The sequence below is a fragment of the Chiloscyllium punctatum genome, chromosome 5 (assembly GCF_047496795.1).
Source record: "Chiloscyllium punctatum isolate Juve2018m chromosome 5, sChiPun1.3, whole genome shotgun sequence".
Classification (NCBI taxonomy): Eukaryota; Metazoa; Chordata; class Chondrichthyes; order Orectolobiformes; family Hemiscylliidae; genus Chiloscyllium; species Chiloscyllium punctatum.
The window spans coordinates 9,735,049-9,754,982 of record NC_092743.1 but is presented as its reverse complement, the minus strand read 5'-3'; the positions used below and the strand labels follow the sequence as shown (position 1 = coordinate 9,754,982).

The following is a 19,934-nucleotide window of genomic DNA, read 5'->3' as shown; positions in this document are numbered from 1 at the left end:
CCGTGCTGCACCGCGGGCTAGGTGTCGCATGCGCAGTGTTTGCTGGTGGATCAGCTGGAAAGGGATACAATGGCAGCGTGGGTGAGAAGGATCATCAGTACCAGCAAGGCGCCGGGGGCAATTGGTCCCTACAGGTAACTTCCTGAGGATTGAGATTAGCCTCGTTTTTATTTTGAAATAATGTTGGCGATTGAAAACTTTTGTAAGGCATTGGATGACTATTTGGATGGAAATAGTGCTCAAGGTATTGGAAAAAAGCAGAAAATTGGCATCTGATAATGATGCTCGTTTTGAAGAACCCGTGCAGGCTTAAAGGGCCGAATGGCCGCCTCCTGCGCAATAACGGATTTGTGATTCTGTGAACATATTTTTTTTTAATTAAATAGTTCCTTTTAAAACCAATTATAACACTTTGCTCTTGCATTATAACACTTTGGAAGAACTTAATCGGTCATACAGCATTTTTGGGAGTTGTGAATGGAGCTAGATAAATGCAAATTCTAACTTGAAAATAAGTGGTTGCACCCAACCGCTGCACAGAGCAAAGTCCTTTGAAATCTTATGGCGCTTCCCCATCTCCGATCATGGACCTGTTTGAACGCTGTGGCATAAGGGAAGAGCTTATACTTCTACCAGATATTCCAAATGGTTTAAAGAGCTTCGAGGTCAATACGTTTTTACTTTTCCACTCAGCTTGCAATGAACAGAAAGTGTTCCAGAGTCTAACTACCAAGTAATGGGGCACTTTTAGTCCCACTGCTGTAAAGCCAGATTCACAGCAGCCAGTTTATGCAGAGCAAAGTCTCAAGTAGCACGGAAATTATTGTTTTGCATTTAATAATCTCTGACCGTTGAACAGCCAATTTGTGCCTGAATTTTGTAATCTTAGCACAGTAGTTTGACATCCATAATTGGAGAAATGAGGTTCTGTGGCCCAGATTCTATGTATTATGCTGTTGCAATGTGTGTTGTTTAATATTACTGAGAATAGTACCTCTAAATTAAGCAGAAAAGTGACTGTAGTTTATTAACCAGTCAAATTGAAGAACCATTACAGAGTTATGCAATCTGTAGCAAATGTAAAATCATTTAAATTCCTTTCTCGGTCACTTCTTTTCAAAGGGCAAAGGGTAAAAAGTCTAAATAAATTCAGCAAATAAGATAAAAATTACTTTCAATGTCTGGAAACAAAATTTTTTTCTGACAAAACAGTCATAAGCAGCACAAGAAAATGTGCGACATAGATTCTTGGCAAAAATGTTGTTTTCACAATCGTGTACTCCAAAGATCAGTTTCTTGCTGTAATACTAATCTGATGCTGAAAGCCTGGAACGAGGACAAAATCGACGATGGCTACAAAACTGGTTTACGTGTATACTCCCAAAGCTCCGATTAGATTTGGAGTTTACAGGTACCATAGGAAGCAATAAGATTAAGTTATTGGGTTTACATAGAACAAGGAGAAAGTGAGGACTGCAGATGCTGGAGTACCAGAGTTGAAAAATGTGATGCTGGAAAAACACAGCAGGCCAGGCAGCATCCAAGGAGCAGGACAATCGACGTTTCGGGCATAAGCCCTTCTTCAGGAATGAGGCTGGTGTGCTAAGCGGGCTGAGATAAAAGGTAGAGAGGAGGGAATTTGGGGGAGGAGTGCTGGGAATACGATAGGTGGAAGGAGGTGAAGGTGAGGGTGATAGGCCGGAGAGGGGGTGGGGCAGAGAGGTCAGGAAGAAGATTGCAGGTCAAGAAGGCAGTGCTGAATCAGAGGGTTGGGACAGAGATAAGGTGGGGGGAGGGGAAATGAGGAAGCTGGAGAAATCTACATTCATCCCATGTGGTTGGAGGGTTCCTAGGCGGAAGATGAGGTGCTCTTCCTCCAGGCATCGTGTGGCCAGGGTCTGGCGATGGAGGAGGCCAAGGACCTGCATGTCATTGGCGGAGTGGGAGGGGGGGTGGCGCTAAAGTGTTCAGCCACGGGGCGGTTGGGTTGGTTTGTGCGGGTGTCCCAGAGGTGTTCCCTGAAACGTTCCACAAGTAGGCGGCCTGTCTCCCCAATGTAGAGGAGACCACATCTGGTGCAGCGGATACAGTAAATGATGTGTGTGGAGGTGCAGGTGAATTTGCGACGGATATAGAAGGATCCTTTGGGGCCTTGGAGGGAGGTGAGGGGGGAGGTGTGGGCGCAAGTATTGCACTTCTTGCAGTTGCAGGGGAAGGTGCCGGGAGTGGAGGTTGGGTTGGTGGGGGGTGTGGACCTGACGAGGGAGTCGCAGAGAGAGTGGTCTCTCCTGAATACTGATAGGGGTGGAGAGGGAAATATATCCCAGGTGGTGGGGTCTGTTTGGAGTTGGCGGAAATGATGGAGGATGATACGATGTATCCGGAGGTTGGTGGAGGGGAAGGTGAGGACCAGTGGGATTCTGTCCTGGTGGCGATTGGAGGGGCGGGTTCAAGGTCGGAGGTGCGGGAAGTGGAGGAGATGTGGTGGAGAGCGTTGTCGACCATGTTGGTGGGGAAATTGCGGTCTTTGAAGAAGGAGGCCATTTGAGTTGTTTGGTAGTGGAATTGGTCCTCCTGCGAGCAGATGCGGCCTTTGTCTCAGCCTGCTCCTGCCCCACCGAACTCCTCTCTGCATACCTCGACACTGTCCTGTCCCCCTTAGTCCAAGAACTCCCCACCTACATTTGGGACACCACCCACGCCCTCCACCACCTCCATGATTTTCGCTTCCCCGGCCCCCAACACCTTATCTCACGATGGACATCCAGTCCCTATACACTTCCATCCCCCATCACGAAGGCCTCAAAGCCCTCCACTTCTTCCTCTCCTGCCAACCCAACCAGTACCTTTCCACTGACATCCTCCTTCGACTGACTGAACTGTTCCTCACTCTTAACAACTTCTCCTTCCAATCCTCCCACTTCCTCCAAACCAAAGGAGTAGCCATGGGCATCCACATGGGCCCCAGCTATGCCTGCTTCTTCGTCGGATATGTGGAACAGTCCATCTTCCGCAGCTACACTGGCACTACCTCCCAGCTTTTCCTCTGCTACATCGATGATTGTATTGGCGCTACCTCGTGCTCCCACGAGGAGGTTGAACAGTTCATCCGCTTTACTAACACCTTCCACCCCAACCTCAAATTTACCTGGACCATCTCAGACTGCTCCCTCCCCTTCCTAGACCTCTCCATTTCTATCTCGGGCGACCGACTCAACACAGACATTTACTACAAACCGACCGACTCCCGCAGCTACCTAGATTACACCTCCTCCCACCCTGCCCCCTATAAAAACGCCATCCCATATTCCCAATTCCTCCGCCTCCACCGCATCTGCTCCCAGGAGGACCAATTCCACTACCAAACAACTCAAATGGCCTCCTTCTTCAAAGACCGCAATTTCCCCCCAGACGTGATCAACGATGCTCTCCACCGCATATCCTCCACTTCCCGCACCTCCGCCCTTGAACCCCGCCCCTCCAATCGCCACCAGGACAGAACCCCACTGGTCCTCACCTTCCACTCCACCAACCTCCGGATACATCATATCATCCTCCGTCATTTCCGCCACCTCCAAACAGATCCCACCACTTGGGATATATTTCCCTCTCCACCCCTATCAGCATTCAGAAGAGACCACTCCCTCCGTGACTCCCTCGTCAGGTCCACATCCCCCCACCAACCCAACCTCCACTCCCGGCACCTTCCCCTGCAACCGCAAAAAGTGCAAAACTTGTGTCCACACCTCCCTCCAAGGCCCCAATATCAGTCGCAAATTCACCTGCACCTCCACTGCACCCGATGTGGTCTCCTCTACATTGGGGAGACAGGCCGCCTACTTGTGGAACGGTTCAGGGAACATCTCTGGGACACCGGCACAAACCAACCCAACCATCCCGTGGCTGAACACTTTAGCCCCCCCCCACTCCGCCAATGACGTGCAGGTCCTTGGCCACCTCCATCACCAGACCCTGGCCACATGACGCCTGGAGGAAGAACGCCTCATCTTCCGACTAGGAACCCTCCAACCACACGGGATGAATGTAGATTTCTCGAGCTTCCTCATTTTCCCCTCCCCCCACCTTATCTCAGTCACAACCCTTGGATTCAGCACCGCCCTCTTGACCTGCAATCTTCTTCCCGACCTCTCCGCCCCCACCCCCTCTCCTGCCTATCACCCTCACCTTAACCTCCTTCCACCTATCGTATTCCCAGCTCCCCTCCCCCAAATTCCCTCCCCCCTACCTTTTTTATCTCAGCCCGCTTGGCACACCAGCCTCCTTCCCGAAGAAGGGCTTATGCCTGAAACGTCGATTCTCCTCCTCGGATGCTATGTCTTTACATAGAACTAGTCATTTCTTTGTAATGAGCAAGCAGCCCTGAGCTCAAGGAGAACTATGGTGACTCTACCTTTAGCTAAAGTTTTACCATGTTTTATGAGTATAACATTGGCAAGGCCTGCTATTTAATTTCTACATTACCATGTGTTCTGTGTTTGCCAATTTCAAATTGAATTGACTTACCTTTATTGTCACATATACTGGGTGAGTATTGTGAACAGTTTATATGTTCACTTACAGCGCCATCTTAGGTACAAAGGTATCTTGGTACAGCTTCTTTAGTTACAAGATCTTAGACAAGAGAGAACTAAAACGTCTAGCATTACAGAAATGAGTTTAGAACAACAGACCACGCTAGTACTTAGCTTCCAGTCCACACCGGGCCTTGACTCCTGACTGTGCTGGGCTTCACCTTGGCGATTATGAGGCTGGATGATCGCTTCAGACCACCACACCAGAGAGAGGATGCCACAATGGGCCGGGAGGACGCCACGCCAGAAGACCACTACAATGGGCTGGGAGGTCACTAGGTCACCAGGCCAGGCTGGGAGGTCACCATGCCAGGCCGAGGGCCGTCAGGAATCATCGGAGGTTGTGAGAGAAGAAGTAAGAAAAGAAAAGAGGGAAAAAGAGAATAAAACAGGCGGAGCAGATGAGCTCCGGATGGATTATCCTACTCCATCATTTTTATCTGTCACAGGATGTGGGCCCTGCTAACTCGGTGAACATTTCGAGGCCATTCCTGATTGCCCTTGAGGAGAATAGTGATCCTACCTTAAACCCAGTCTTTCAGATGTAGGTACTGGCGATGTAGGTGTTGTTAGGAAGGGAGAACTGATTAGTCTGTAACATGGAATATTTTCTGTATTTTTGATTGCGGACTGAACTGGGAAAATGTTTTTAATCAATTTTGATGGTATTGGGCAAGGTGGGTCACGGTGGCACAGTGGTTAGCATTGCTGCCTCACAGCGCCAGAGACCCGGGTTCAATTCCCACCTGAGGCGACTGACTGTGTGGAGTTTGCACATTCTCCCCGTGTCTGCGTGGGTTTCCTCCGGGTGCTCCGGTTTCCTCCCACAGTCCAAAGATGTGCAGGTCAGGTGAATTGGCCATGCTAAATTGCCCATAGTGTTAGGTAAGGGGTAAATGTAGGGGTATGGGTGGGTTGCGCTTCGGTGAGGCGGTGTGGACTTGTTGGGCTGAAGGGCCACACTGTGAGTAATCTAATCTAATCTAATCTAAAACCTTTCAAAAGCTGACTGGGGGTAGACGTTCACAGGTAAAGGTACAACTGGCAAATAGGAAGCCTTCAGAAATGAGATAACAAGAGTCCAGAGAAAGTATATTCCTGTTAGGGTGAAAGAGAAGGCTGATAGGTATAGGAAATGCTGGATGACTGGAGAAATTGAGGGTTTGGTGAAGGAAGCACATGTCAAATATAGACAGGATAGATTGAGTGAATCCTTAGAGTATAAAGGAAGTAGGAGTATACTTAAGAGAGAAATGAGATAGCTTTGGCGAATAGAGTTGAGGTGAATCCAAAGGGTTTTTACAAATACATTAAGGACAAAAGGCTAACCAGGGAGAGAATAGGGCCTGTCAAAGATCAACCAGATGGCCTTTGTGTGGAGCTGCAGGAGATTTTGGGGGGGGGGGGGGGGGAAGAGAGATACTAAACGAGTATTTTGCATCAGTACTTAGTGTGGAAAAGGACGTGGAAGATATGGAATGTAGGGAAATAGATCGTTACATCTTGAAAAATGACCATATTATAGAGGAGGATATGCTGGATGTCTTGAAATGCATTAAAGTGAATAAATCCCCAGGACCTGATCCGGTGTACCCTCGAACTCTGTGGGAAGCTAGGGAAGTGATTGCTGGGCCTCTGCTGAGATATTTGTATCATTATTAGTCATTGGTGAGGTGCCAAAAGACTGGAGGCAGGCTAACGTAGTGCCACTGTTTAAGAAGGGTGGTAAGGACAAGCCAGGAAACTACAGACCAGTGAACCTGATGTTGGTGGAGGGCAAGTTGTTGGAGGGAATCCTGAGGGACAGGATGTACATGTATTTGGAAAGGCACAGGCTGATGAGGGGTAGTCGACATGGGAAATCATGTCGCACAAACTTGACTGAGGTTTTTGAAGAAGTCACAAAGAGGATTGATGAGGGCAGAGCGGTGGATGTGATCTTTATGGACTTCAGTAAGGCATTCGGCAAGATTCCCCATGGGAGACTGATTAGTAAGGTTAGATCTCATGGAATACAGGGAGAACTTGCCATTTGGATACAGAACTGGCTCAAAGGTAGAAGACAGAAGGTGGTGGTGGTGGAGGGTTGTTTTTCAGAGTGGAGGCCTGTAACCAGTGGAGTGCGACACAGATTGGTGCTGGGTCCACTACTTTTCATCATTTATATAAACGATTTGGATGTGAGCCTAAGAGGTACAGTTAGTAAGTTTGCAGATGACACCAAAATTGGAAGTGTAGTGGACAGCGAAGAGGATTACCTCAGATTACAACGGGATCTTGATCAGATGGGCCAATGGGCTGAGGAGTGGCAGATGGAGTTTAATTCAGATAAATGTACAGTGCTGAATTTTGGGAAAGCAAACCTTAGCGGGACTAGGACATTTAATGGTAAGGTCCGAGGGAGTGTTGCTAAACAAAGAGACCTTTGAGCACAGGTTTATAGTTCCTTTGAAAGTGGAGTTGCAGGTAGATAAGATAGTGAAGAAGGCATTTGTTATGCTTTCCTTTTATTGGTCAGAGTATCGACTACAGGAGTTGGGAGGTCATGTTGCAGCTATACAGGACATTGGTTAGGCCACTTTTGGAATATTGCATGCAATTCTGGTCTCCTTCCAATTGGTAAAATGTTGTAAATCTTTTCTGAACCCTTTCAAGTTTCACAAGGATGTTGCCGGGTTTGGAGGATTTGAGCTATAGGGAGAGGTTGAATAGGGTGGGGCTGTTTTCCTTGAAGCATCAGAGGCTGAGGGGTGACCTTATAGAGGTTTATAAAATCATGAGGGGCATGAATAGGGCAAATAGGCAAAGTCTTTTACCTAGGGTGGGGGAGTCCAGAACGAGAGGGCATTAATTTAGGGTGAGAGGGGAAAGATTTAAAAGTGACCTAAGGGGCATCTTTTTCATGGAGGGTGGTACGTGTATGGAATGAGCTACCAGAGGATGTGGTGGAAGGTGATACCTATTCAGATGCCTTTTAAATGTTGCAATTGTATGTGAATAGGAAGGGTCTGGAGAGATATGGGCCGGGTGTGGCAGGTGGGATTGGATTGGGGTAGGATATCTGGTCGGCATGGACAAGTTGAACTGAAGGGTCTGTTTCCATGCTGTACATCTCTATTACTCTATAACTTAAAAATTCCCTAACTTATGAACCAGTTGTTCTGTACATCCTGCAGCAAGTGATAGGTACATGAAGAAGAGAGATTGGAAAGTAGCAAATCTTGCCAAGCAAAAAGATCATCTCGGCAAACCCTGTGGACATGGGGCCATTGAACTGATCAGTGTGCCTGATGCTATCATGGCAGCCTGGCCTGTATTAATGCCCAATCTCTTGAACATCTTATTCAAAACGTATTTTATTTTTAATACATTCATGAGATCTAGGTGTTGCTAGCTGGGCCAGAATTTCTTACCGATCCTAATTGGTGCTTGAATTGACTGGTTTGCTATGCCATTTCAGCGGGCAGTTCATAACAATCACATTGCTCTAATGGTAGGTATCCTTCTCCAAAGGATACTTGTGAATTAGATAGCTTTTCACAGCAATTGACAACAGTTACATAATTGCCATTAGTTGCCCTTGAGAAGATCTCTGCTTCCTGTATTGTTCTATGGTATGTTTTATGACGATATCCACTTTGTCTTTTATAACTGTGTTTTGCAGCCAAGCTGTGGTGGTGGATCGAACCATGTACATTTCTGGTCAACTGGGGTTGGATCCTGCAACTGGGCAGCTTGTAACTGGAGGAACAGCACAGGAAGCAAAGCAGGTGATGTCTTAACTTCATTAACAGCAATATCCTTGCATGTTCATAGAATATCACAGCACCTAAGCAGCACGGTGGCTCAGTGGTTAGCACTGCTGCCTCACAATGCCAGGGGCCCAGCGTCAATTCCAGCCTCTGGCATCTGTCTATATGGAGTTAGTACATTGTCCCCATGTCTGCCTGGGGTCACCTGGTGCTCCGGTTTCCTCCCACAATCAAAAATGTGCAGGTCAGGTGAATTGGCCAAGCTAAAATTGCCCATAGTGTTAGGTACACTAGTCAGGGGTAAATATAGAGCAGGAGAATGGGTCTGGGTGCGTTACTCTTCGGAGGGTCGGTGTGGACTTGTTGTGCTGAAGGACCTGTTTCCATACTGTAAGGAATCTAATCAGCCATTTTGAAAGCCATGATTGAATCTGTACACCCCATCGGCCATGAGCTCTCATTATTTAAAAATGTTTTTTCCTTATGTCACATCTGGTCCTTTTTGGCAATCACTGGAAACCTGTGCCCTTTAGTTACTGTTTCTTCAGTCATCAGAAACCATTTCTCTTTCCTTACTGTCTCTGGAACCTTCACCTTAAATGCCACTATCAAATCTTCTTTAACCTTTGCTCATTTAAAGAAATCAGCCCTATCATCTCCAGACTTTTGGCAAAACTGTGATCATTCATAGCATTTTTGCATATTTCTTCTCTACCTTGCTCAAAGCCTTCATTTCCTTCCATGCAAAGCACACCAGCTGTTGCTGGAGCTGCATTTATATATAACTATAAATAGCTCTGACTGCTCTTTATTGAATCATAGAATCCCTATAATACAGAAGGGGGCTATTCAGCCCATCAAATGATTCATAGTTCAATCATTTCCAGAACTTTAATTTTGTGAACATCTCACTTCCCTCATTCTTTCCATTTTTTGGTTTTACCGGCATAAAATAACTTCTTGACCATGTTCTCCGCCTGACCCATGGTTTCCCTGAAAGGTTCCTGGTTACCCTGCTGCTCTTTGGATTCATCAAGTAGTGATGTTTGGTCTAGACTTGAATGCTGGAGCAGTGATAATCAGAGATGTTTCTGCCTTTTGCTTAGTTACTAGACCTTCCTTACTGCATGTAATTAATCATTCAATATTGACCACGTGGACACGTCCTAATGTTCGACACTCTTCTCTTGTTGTAGTCCTTTGGACTCTTTAGTCAAAAGTAACTTGCATCTTACTGCACTGGTGGATGCAAAAGTAAATCAGTTTTCACTGGACCTACAGGGCTAGAATTAATGAGAATTATTTTCATGCATCATGAGGCATAGCTACTTTTTCCTCTTTGACCTTTAAGAGAATGTGGATGTCTCTGGCAAAGCAGCATTTGTTGAACCCTTATTGCCCTTGAACTGAACAGCTTGCTGGGCCCTTACAGAGGACAGTTAAGAGTGAATCACATTGATTTGATTTATTATTGTTACATGTAATTGGGTACAGTGAAAAGTTTTTTGTTTTGCATGCAGATCTCTCCATAGAAAGTGCATTAGAGTGATAGAACAGAGCAAGGAATATAGCGTTGCAGCTGCAGAAAAGGTGCACAAAGAGCAAGAGCAATATTAATTTTGCATTTGAGAGGTCCATTCAGAAGTCTAATAACAGCGAGGAAGAAGCTGTTCTTGAATCTGTTGGTACGTGTGTTTAAGCTTTTGTATCTTCTGTCAGACAGAAGAGGTTGACGGAGAATATTAGCGGATGGGAAGCATCTTTAATTATGTTGGCTGCCTTTTTGAGGCAGTGGGAAATATAGACGGAATTAATGGATGAAAGATTCACTTGCGTGATGGATTGGGGTGGTGTTCACAACTCTCTGTAGTTTCTTACGGTCATGGGCAGAGCAGTTGCCGTACCAAGCTGTGATGGATCCACTTAGAATGCTTTCTATGGTGCATCTATAAAAATTGGAAAGTGTCTTTATGGACAAGGCAAATTTCCTTAAGCTCCTGAGGAAGTAGAGGCACCTCTCTGCTTTCTTGACTGTCTTATCAATTTGGGTGGACCAGGACAGATTCACAATGGCAACTTCATGCTCTTGACCATCTTCACTCTGACTCCATTGATATAGGGAGAGGAGAACCCTTAACCATGCTTCCTGAAGGGTAAGAACAGTATGTTTTCTGCCCTACAGGCCATGAGGGAGCCAGATGGGTTGTTATGGGAAGCGATTATAGTTTTTCAGACTAGTTTTATATTACAAATTCCCAAATCCAGCTATAATGGTCCAACTTGAACTTGTATTCCAGAGCATATACCCATAGTCCTCTGGATAACTCGTCCAATGACATTACCAGTACACCACCAGCTGCCCTTGATGAAACATTTTAATATTCAAAGTTTGGGAGAAGATTTGTAGCTCGGGTGCTCGTTGTTGTGGTTCTGTTCGCCGAGCTGGGAATTTGTGTTGCAGACGTTTCGTCCCCTGTCTAGGTGACATCCTCAGTGCTTGGGAGCCTCCTGTGAAGCGCTTCTGTGATCTTTCCTCCGGCATTTATAGTGATTTGTACCTGCCGCTTCCGGTTGTCAGTTCCAGCTGTCCGCTGCAGTGGCCGGTATATTGGGTCCAGGTCGATGTGTTTATTGATTGAATCTGTGGATGAGTGCCATGCCTCTAGGAATTCCCTGGCTGTTCTCTGTTTGGCTTGTCCTATAATAGTAGTGTTGTCCCAGTCGAACTCCTGTTGCTTGTCATCTGAGTGTGTGGCTACTAAGGATAGCTGGTCATGTCGTTTCGTGGCACAAAAGAAGTTGCATCAAGACACTATTCAAAAGGGCCACAATACACTGCAGTACACCAGAACTGCAAAAAGAGGAAGAAGAACACCTTTACAACGTATTCGCCAAAAACTGATACCCCTGCAATTTCATCAACAGGTGCCTAAGGGAAAAACAACAGAATGAGGACATGCCACAACCCAAAGGACTAGCCACACTACCATACATCAGGAGCATTTCCGAACTGACAGCCAGACTACTGTGACTACTAGGACTCATAACAGCACACAAACCAACAGCCATGCTCAGACAACAACTCACCAGGACGAAGGACCCAATACCCAGCATGAGCAAAACCAATGTAGTGTACAAAATCTCATGCAAGGACTGCACAAAACACTACATAGGACAAACAGGAAGACAGCTAACGATCCGCATCCATGAACACCAACTAGCCACGAAATGACATGACCAGCTATCCTTAGTAGCCACACACTCAGATGACAAGCAACATGAGTTCGACTGGGACAACACTACTATTATAGGGCAAGCCAAACAGAGAACAGCCAGGGAATTCCTAGAGGCATGGCACTCATCCACAGATTCAATCAATAAGCACATCGACCTGGACCCAATATACCGGCCACTGCAGCGGACAGCTGGAACTGACAACCGGAAGCGGCAGGTACAAATCACTATAAATGCCGGAGGAAAGATCACAGAAGCGCTTCACAGGAGGCTCCCAAGCACTGAGGATGTCACCTAGACAGGGGATGAAACGTCTGCAACACAAATTCCCAGCTCGGTGAACAGAACCACAACAACATTTTAATATGCGTGCAGTTTTGAGTCATTATAACCCAATCTTTGAAGAATATTTGTATATTTGGGTGTGCAGGTTATGCCCCTAGTTATGAACCATATCACAATCCAAGACTCTAAAATAGTAATGTTCCCCTCGAAAAGTTGTAGCTATTTAAATCATTTGTAATCTTAAAAGGAGATAAGTGGAGAAAGTCTTTTGGTAACAGATTATAAGAAGCTAATCAGATCTACAGTAAAGAATCATAGAATCCCTGCACTGTGGAAATAGGCCCTTCGGCCCAACAAATCCATACTGACCCTCCAAGGATTAACCCACCCAGACCCATTCCTGAAACCTATTACTATACATTTACCCCTAACTAATGCACCTAATCTACACATCCCTGAACACTATGGGCAATTTAGCACAGCCAATTAGCCTAACCTGCACATCTTTGGATTGTGGGAGGAAACCAGAGCACCCAGAGAGAACCCAGGCAGACACAGTGAGAATGTACAAACCCCACACAGACAGTTGCTTGAGGCTGGAATCGATCCCGGGTCCTTGGTGCTGTGAGGCAGCAGTGCTAACCACTGAGCCACTCTCCCACTAAGAAATGAATGATTATCAGAAACTCATTTGTGATGTTCTTATTTCTTGGCAGGCTCTCATCAACATGGGAGAGATACTGAAGACTGCAAATTGTAACTACAATAATGGTATGGAGCTAAAATGTGGTCTTCCTGTTTTTGATGATCAGAAGAGTTTTGAATCTTAAGTCAGGAAATCCAAAGTAGGGAGAGATTGTGTTAAATGACTGGTGCTAAGCAAGGAACATCATCTCATCTACTTTTTGTTGGAATGGGGAAATTTTGAAACAAAAGCTTATTACTTCTAGATGTTGGAGTTCCTAAAATAAGAATGAAAGATATGGAAAACACGCAGCATCTGTTGAGAAGACACAATAGGGGGATGTGACGGTCTTTTCACTGGACTGTTAATTCAGAGACCCGATAATGTTCTGGGGACCACTCAGCAGATGATGAAATTTGAATTCACTTTTTAAAAAATCTGGAATCAATAGTCTAATGATGATTATTGTCAATTGTTAGAAAAACCCATCTGATTCACTAATGTTGTTTAGGGAAGGAAACTAGCATCCTTAGCTGGTCTGACCTGTATGTGACTCCAGACCAGTAGCAATGTAGTTGACTCTTAACAGCCTTCTGGTCAATTAGGGATGGGCAATAAATGCTGGCCTATCCCATGAATGAATAAAAACAAAATTAATATTTAAGATCAGAACTGAGAGGTCATGTTTGTTTCTCTTTCTGCAATGTTACCTAAACCCAGTCTATGCTCTGGTCATTTTCTGTTTTAATTTAAACGTGTTTAATTGAGAAATATTTTCTGTATGGCAGCAACTTAATTTATTTCACAATTTAGCCAGAAATATTATTTAAGCCATGCTTTGGAAAACAGAAATTCTAAAGAAATTGTGTAAAACTTTGACTTACTGAAGGTTTCTCTTTCATTTATAACCTAGTTGTAAAAACAACAGTTTTGCTCGCGGACATCAATGACTTCAACTCTGTTAATGAGGTTTACAAGCAATGTGAGTATACAGCCCATGTTTGTATATGTTTATAACTCCGATTTCTCCAGTTTCCTCATTTCCCCTCCCCCCACCTTGTCTCAGTCAAATCCCTTGAACTCAGCACCACCTTCCTAACCTGCAATCTTCTTCCTGACCTCTCCGGCCTATCACCCTCACCTTGACCTCCCTCCACCTATCGCATTCCCAACTCCCCTCCCCCAAGTCCCTCCTCCCTACCTTTTATCTTAGCCTGCTGGACACACTTTCCTCATTCCTGAAGAAGGGCTGATGCCCGAAACGTCGATTCTCCTGCTCCTTGGATGCTGCCTGATCTGCTGCGCTTTTCCAGCAACACATTTTCAGCTCTTATCTCGAGCATCTGCAGTCCTCACTTTCTCCTATGTTTATAACAATGCAAGCATAAGAACAGAAGGACTAGGAGCAGGAGCAGACTGAGTCCTGAGGCTTGTTCCATCTTAGTAAGATGAGGTTAAATTTCTATCTCAACTTCACTTTACTGTGTATTCTCCTATTCCTTGATTTAATTAGCATCCAAAAGTCGCTCATACTCAGCCTTGGGTGGGCTCAATGACTGAACATTGACAACTGTCTGAGGTAGAATGTTCTAAAAATTCTCACCTCGCTGAGTGAAGAAATTTCTCCTCAACTCAGTCCAAAGTGTTGACTTTTTACTTTGAGACTCTGATCTGTAGTTCTAGATTGTTGAGCCAGGGGAAGTATCTACCCTGGGAGAAAGTGAGGACTGGAGATCAGAGTCAAGAGTGGGATGCTGGAAAAGCACAGCAGGTCAGACAGCATCAGGCGCAGGAGATTCAACGTTTCACGCATAAACGTTTCGTCAGGATTCCTGATGAAGGGTTTATGCCTAAAATGTCGATTCTCCTGCTCCTCAGGTACTGCCTGACCTGCTGTGCTTTTCCAGCACCACACTTTCAAAGTTTCTACCCTGCCAATCTCCTAAAGAATTTTATTTTCAATAAGATTGTCCCCCATTCATCTGAACTCTCAAACATTGGTCCACATTAATCTAGAAATCACTTGCTGCACTCCCTGTTGAGACAAGCACAGATCTCCTATTTATGCACAGCAGTGATGGGGAATTTCTGTGAATGATGGTCCATGCCAGTGAATATTGAAGTGATACTTTGGTGGTGCTGTTCAGCTGCAATACTGAAAGACTGTCCAACCAGTCTCTGTCATATACCTCAGTCTAAGTTATTTCAATTTATAGAAAATATATTCCTGTTCATGTATAAGACGTTTGTCTTTTAATTATCTGGAGAATGGTTGAGGTTATCAGTATTATGCATTAAAGAGAAAGCTAAGTGAAGAAGGGCATGTGAGCAATTGTTATGATCCAAGCTGATGTTACTACTGGGCTACTCAGATTCCAAAATGAAATCAGATTTGATAGATCTTTTACTTAACATGAGAATCTTTCAATGAAACATGAATCGGACAAGGATTATAAAGTTCATTATTCAAAAGAATGAAAATAAGATAAACCAAGCAAATTAACCAAATGCTGTTTTGAAAGGTTTGCATGGGTTTCCTCCGGGTGCTCTGGTTTCCTCCCACAGTCCAAAGATGTGCAGGTCAGGTGAATTGGCCATGCTAAATTGCCCGTAGTGTGAGGTAAGGGGTAGATCTAGATGTAGATGTAGATGTAGATGTAGGGGTATGGGTGGGTTACGCTTCGGCGGGGCGGTGTGGACTTGTTGGGCTGAAGGGCCTGTTTCCACACTGTAAGTAATCTAATCAAAAAAAAACAAATGATAAGATATTGTACAATACCCAGTACCGTCACTTTACAACGGCTCAAAACCAGATAAAGTTCTTTTTCCTGTCAAAATCTGTAGGTTTGGCCTACAGTGTTTTCCTCAATTCCTGTTCTATGAACTGTGAAGTCCTGGAATAAACTCTCCCCTGAAATCTTAGATTTTCTTAACTTTAAATGTCCATGCAGGTTTGTAACCAAACACTCCTGCTCTGGACGTTTGCACAAGTTACAACCCTGACATTGAGTAACTTGTTCCCTTAACTGTTCTGAATAAATTTAATTTCCTAGATGAAACTATTCTTGCATGTAGCTTCAACTAGGATTCCCTCAACCTGATTTCAAACCTTTTGTGTAAATTTAAGGATTGGTGCTGGGCCCTCTACTTTGTCATTGACATAAATGATTTGGATGTGAGCATAAGAGGTACAGTTAGTAAGTTTGCAGATGACACCAAAATCGGAGGTGTAGTGGACAGTGAAGAGGGTTACCTCAGATTACAACAGGATCTGGACCAGATGGGCCAATGGGCTGAGAAGTGGCAGATGGAGTTTAATTCGGATAAATGCGAGGTGCTGCATTTTTGGGAAAGCAAATCTTAGCAGGACTTATACACTTAATGGTAAGGTCCTAGAGAGTGTTGGTGAACAAAAAGACCTTGGAGTGCAGGTTCATAGCTCCTTGAAAGTGGAGTCACAGGTAGATAGGATAGTGAAGGCGGCGTTTGGTATGCTTTCCTTTATTGGTCAGAGTATTGAGTACAGGAGTTGGGAGATCATGTTGTGGCTGTACAGGACATTGGTGAGGCCACTGTTGGAATATTGCTTGCAATTTTGGTCTCCTTCCTATCGGAAAGATGTTGTGAAACTTGAAAGGGTTCAGAAAAGATTTACAAGGATGTTGCCAGGGTTGGAGGATCTGAGCTATAAGGACAGGCTGAACAGGCTGGTATTGTTTTCCCTGGAGGCTGAGGGGTGACCTTATAGAGGTTTACAAAATTATGAGGGGCATGGATAGGATACATAGACAAAGTCTTTTCCCTGGGGTCGGGGAGTCCAGAACTAGACAGCATAGGTTTAGGGTGTGAGGGGAACGATATAAAAGAGACCTAAGGGGCAACTTTTTAACACAGAGGGTGGTACGTGTTGGAATGACCTGCCAGAGGATGTGGTGGAGGCTGGTACAATTGCAACATTTAAGAGGCATTTGGATGGGTATATGAATAGGACGGGTTTGAAGGGATATGGGCCGGGTGCTGGCAGGTGGGACTAGATTGGGTTGGGATATCCGGTCGGCATGGGCGGGTTGGACCGAAGGGTCTGTTTCCATGCTGTGCATCTCTATGACTCTAAATAATTTTCAAATAGATATTTACAAAATAGAATGAGGCCATTCGGCCCAATATGTCCATGTCAGTTAACAAAGGTCTGATGATCCTGTTTTCCATCTCTTAGTCCATATCCCTGGATGTTGTGGCAATGCAAGTCGTTATCTAAATACTGCTTAAATGTAACCAGACTTTTTGACTCAATCACCCTTTCAAGCATCGAGGTCCAGATTCCCACCACCCTCCGAGTGAAACTATTTTTCTTCAACTCTGGTCTTAGCTGTCTCCCTCTTACCTTAAATATATGTCCCTTGGTTATTGGCGCTTCTACTAATGGGAAAATTATCTTCTCCTGCATTAAGACCACCATCTGAAACCAAACTTCCATTAACACTCCAGGAGACCTGCTCTCTGACACATGTTGGTTTGAAATTGTGATTCTGAAAAGACTGACAGAAGTAGACAAACACCTATATGCTACTTGTTTAAAATCCTGATTCTTTTCATTTAAAAAAAAATTGACATCTTTCATTACATCATAAATACTGACATAGAGCATTGGGTTGAATGACCTGTTTCTTTGCTGTCATACTTTGTAAATAAACTTGTTTCTTTCTTAGACTTTGTGACGAATTTCCCAGCCAGAGCTGCCTACCAGGTTGCTGCATTGCCTCGGGTAAGCTGCTGCTGCTTTGGTTGTTTGTGACAATTGATAGCTTCTATTAGCAAACTGACCCAAGGTATTGTGGCAGGAATTGGGAAATGTTGAAATATTAGATTAGCTTTTCTTTCCAGAGTAATGTTAATAATTGAGTAGCATTTTTAAAAACAAGAAATTGCTCTTGCAATATTTTGAGGGATGAAAATACAAAAAACACTGGAAATGTAGTCTCTCTCAACATGAATCAGAATCTCAATTTCCTGCATGGATCTAGCTAAACAAAAGTCCAGATGATTTTGTGTTTTTTTTTTGGTGATGGCAAAATGCCATAATTATGGATTAATGTTAACAGTTTGCCATGGTAGGATATAAATTGTCAAGCTCTTGGTTGATTCCAGTGCAGTAGCCATAAGGCTCCCAAATCTTTATTTCTCTGCCTGTCACTTCACATTTACAGTTTTAAAAATTGATTTTCACCTTTAGCCTCGTTCTTCCCAATGTCCAATAAGAAGGCAAAGTAATGTCCAAGTGTGCATTTTTCTTTGCTCAACTGCCTCACAATGTAATTACCAAGAAATGCGGGTCAGTTGGTTAGTTTGCAATACCAACAGTGTGGGTTCAATTCCCACCAGCTGAGGTTACCAGAAAGGACTCTCCTTCTCAACCTAACCCCTAGCCTGACCCCTCGGTGAAACCGCCACCTCACTCTCCGGTCTGACAGGCCAATGGTGACTACTTCCTTCTGGGTAAAAGTAAAATAAAGTATCTATTTGACTGGAGTCCCAAACCACAGGCCATCTCGACAAGATCATTTTTTCTTCATTCTTGGCCTGTGGGTGTTACTGGCCACACCAGCATTTGTTGTCTATCCTTACTTGTCCTTCAATGTGTGGCCATTTCAAAGGGCAGTTAAGAGTTGATGTGGGTCTGCAGTCACATGTAGGTCAGGCTGGGTAAGGACAGCAGATTTCCCTGCCCTAAAGCATGTATTTTTGTGACGATCAATTGTCATGATCACCATGCCAGGGACAAGTTTTCGATTTCAGATTTACTAATTGAACCAAAGTTTCACCAGCTAACATGGTGGGATTTGGACGTAATGTCCTCCAGACCATCAGCCTCCGCTTCTTGATTACTAATCTATTGATATTACCACAATCCCCTATAATCACTACTAAATCAAATAGGGAATTCAGGAGAGACACTTTCACCCTTCAAAGTGGTGAGAATTTGGAGGACACTTATCACCGGGAGTACATAGAATATTGTACGTGCCCTTCCGCCTTCAGTGTTGCGCTGACCTGTGGAACCAATCTGAAGCCCATCTAACCCACACTATTCCATTTCATCCATATATTTATCTAATGACCATTTAAATGCTCTTTAAGTTGGCGAGTCTATTACTGTTCCACGCCCCTACAATTCTGAGTAAAGAAACTACCTCTAACATCTGTCCTATATCTATCATCCTGGTACTAGCCATCACATCTGACAAAAAAGGCTCTCACTGTCCACCTTATCTAACCTTCTGATTATCTTGTATGTCTCTATTAAATCACCTTTCAACCTTCTTCTCTCTAATGAAAAGAGCCTCAATTCTCTCAGCCTTTCCTCATAAGACCTTCTCTCCAGGCAACATCCTAGTACATCCCCTCTGAACCCTTTCCATAGCTTCCACATCCTTCCTGTAATGTGGTGACCAGAACAGTATGCAATACTCCAAGTGCAGCTGCACCAGAGTTTTGTGCCAAAGTAGCTGAGGTTAATAGCATAGACTCATTTAAGCTGAACCTAGATGAAAATCAAAAGAGAGGTCATTCTGATCAGGTGGGAGGAGACTCACGTGGAACATAAGTCAGCAGAGACATTTGTGTTTGAATGACTTGTTGTGTTGCAACTTCTGGGTAACTTGGCTTTTGTGATCCCATCAGAATTAATGGGTTGCTGTGTTTCATAGAGTCCTTGTTACTGGAATATGTTTAGAGATCAAGTATTTGTTCCTACTCTGAATTTTATTTTCTGTTTTCTTTGCAGGGGGGCAGAGTTGAGATTGAAGCTGTGGCTGTATTGGGACCTATTGTAGATGGGGCCTTGGATCAGAAATTGTGAAATGGCGACTGTCAATGTGGATGCATAATTGAAGGAAATCACTGAACTCTGATTTTATACTTTAAAAAATTTAAAAATCAGTCTCGTATGGCTCAATAATATTTAAATGAGGCACTTTTCAAAATGAATACTGTTTTTCAACCTTTAATTGTCTGTAAAGAGAGTCATTATTTTTCAGCAACTAATGGTGCTTGATTTCTAGAAATTGAAGTTTTACTTAATACACGGAATGTGAAATGAAACACTGAGCTTGTTTGTTTATTGATGACTCGTTCTTCATTTTTCTGAAAAGATTCTGGGCTAGCCTTGCCAGTTTTAAAAGCAATGCTAGAGAGTTTTTCTAGTGAGCTGCTAAACTGAGATCCAATTGAGGTGGAGGTACACTTCCCTTTCTCATGCTACTTAAAGAGGAACTCTTATCTTCCAGTAGTCATCCTTCCACCCACTGTCAGAAACAGAAAAATGCTCAGTCCAATTGAGGCTTCTCACATTTCTTTCATGCAAATTGACATCGTTTGAAAGGTATT

At 44.2% G+C, this 19,934-nt stretch overlaps 1 protein-coding gene across 2 annotated transcripts; it reads left to right on the top strand.

The window, feature by feature from the left end:
- The first annotated feature begins 7 nt into the window (after positions 1–7).
- Positions 8–19,649, top strand: rida (reactive intermediate imine deaminase A). 2 transcript variants are annotated; one of them, XM_072569750.1, is made up of 6 exons: positions 8–134; positions 8,257–8,362; positions 12,580–12,634; positions 13,462–13,530; positions 17,258–17,313; positions 19,333–19,649. In XM_072569750.1, the coding sequence occupies exons 1-6, from the start codon at positions 70–72 to the stop codon at positions 19,405–19,407; spliced, it is 426 nt and encodes a 141-aa protein (XP_072425851.1). In that variant the 5' UTR covers positions 8–69; the 3' UTR covers positions 19,408–19,649. The 2 variants fall into 2 exon arrangements, with proteins under 2 accessions (XP_072425851.1, XP_072425852.1); XM_072569751.1 differs by lacking the exon at positions 8–134 and adding an exon at positions 1,308–1,411.
- The last annotated feature ends 285 nt before the right edge of the window (positions 19,650–19,934 follow it).

What these genes read in the sequence shown, in the direction of transcription:
- rida (XM_072569750.1), top strand. Translation starts at nt 70, where the DNA reads ATGGCAGCGTGGGTGAGAAGGATCATCAGTACCAGCAAGGCGCCGGGG. An exon ending in GGGGCAATTGGTCCCTACAG is followed by an intron (nt 135 to 8,256) that starts GTAACTTCCTGA and finishes TGTGTTTTGCAG; the next exon opens with CCAAGCTGTGGTGGTGGATC. An exon ending in CAGCACAGGAAGCAAAGCAG is followed by an intron (nt 8,363 to 12,579) that starts GTGATGTCTTAA and finishes ATTTCTTGGCAG; the next exon opens with GCTCTCATCAACATGGGAGA.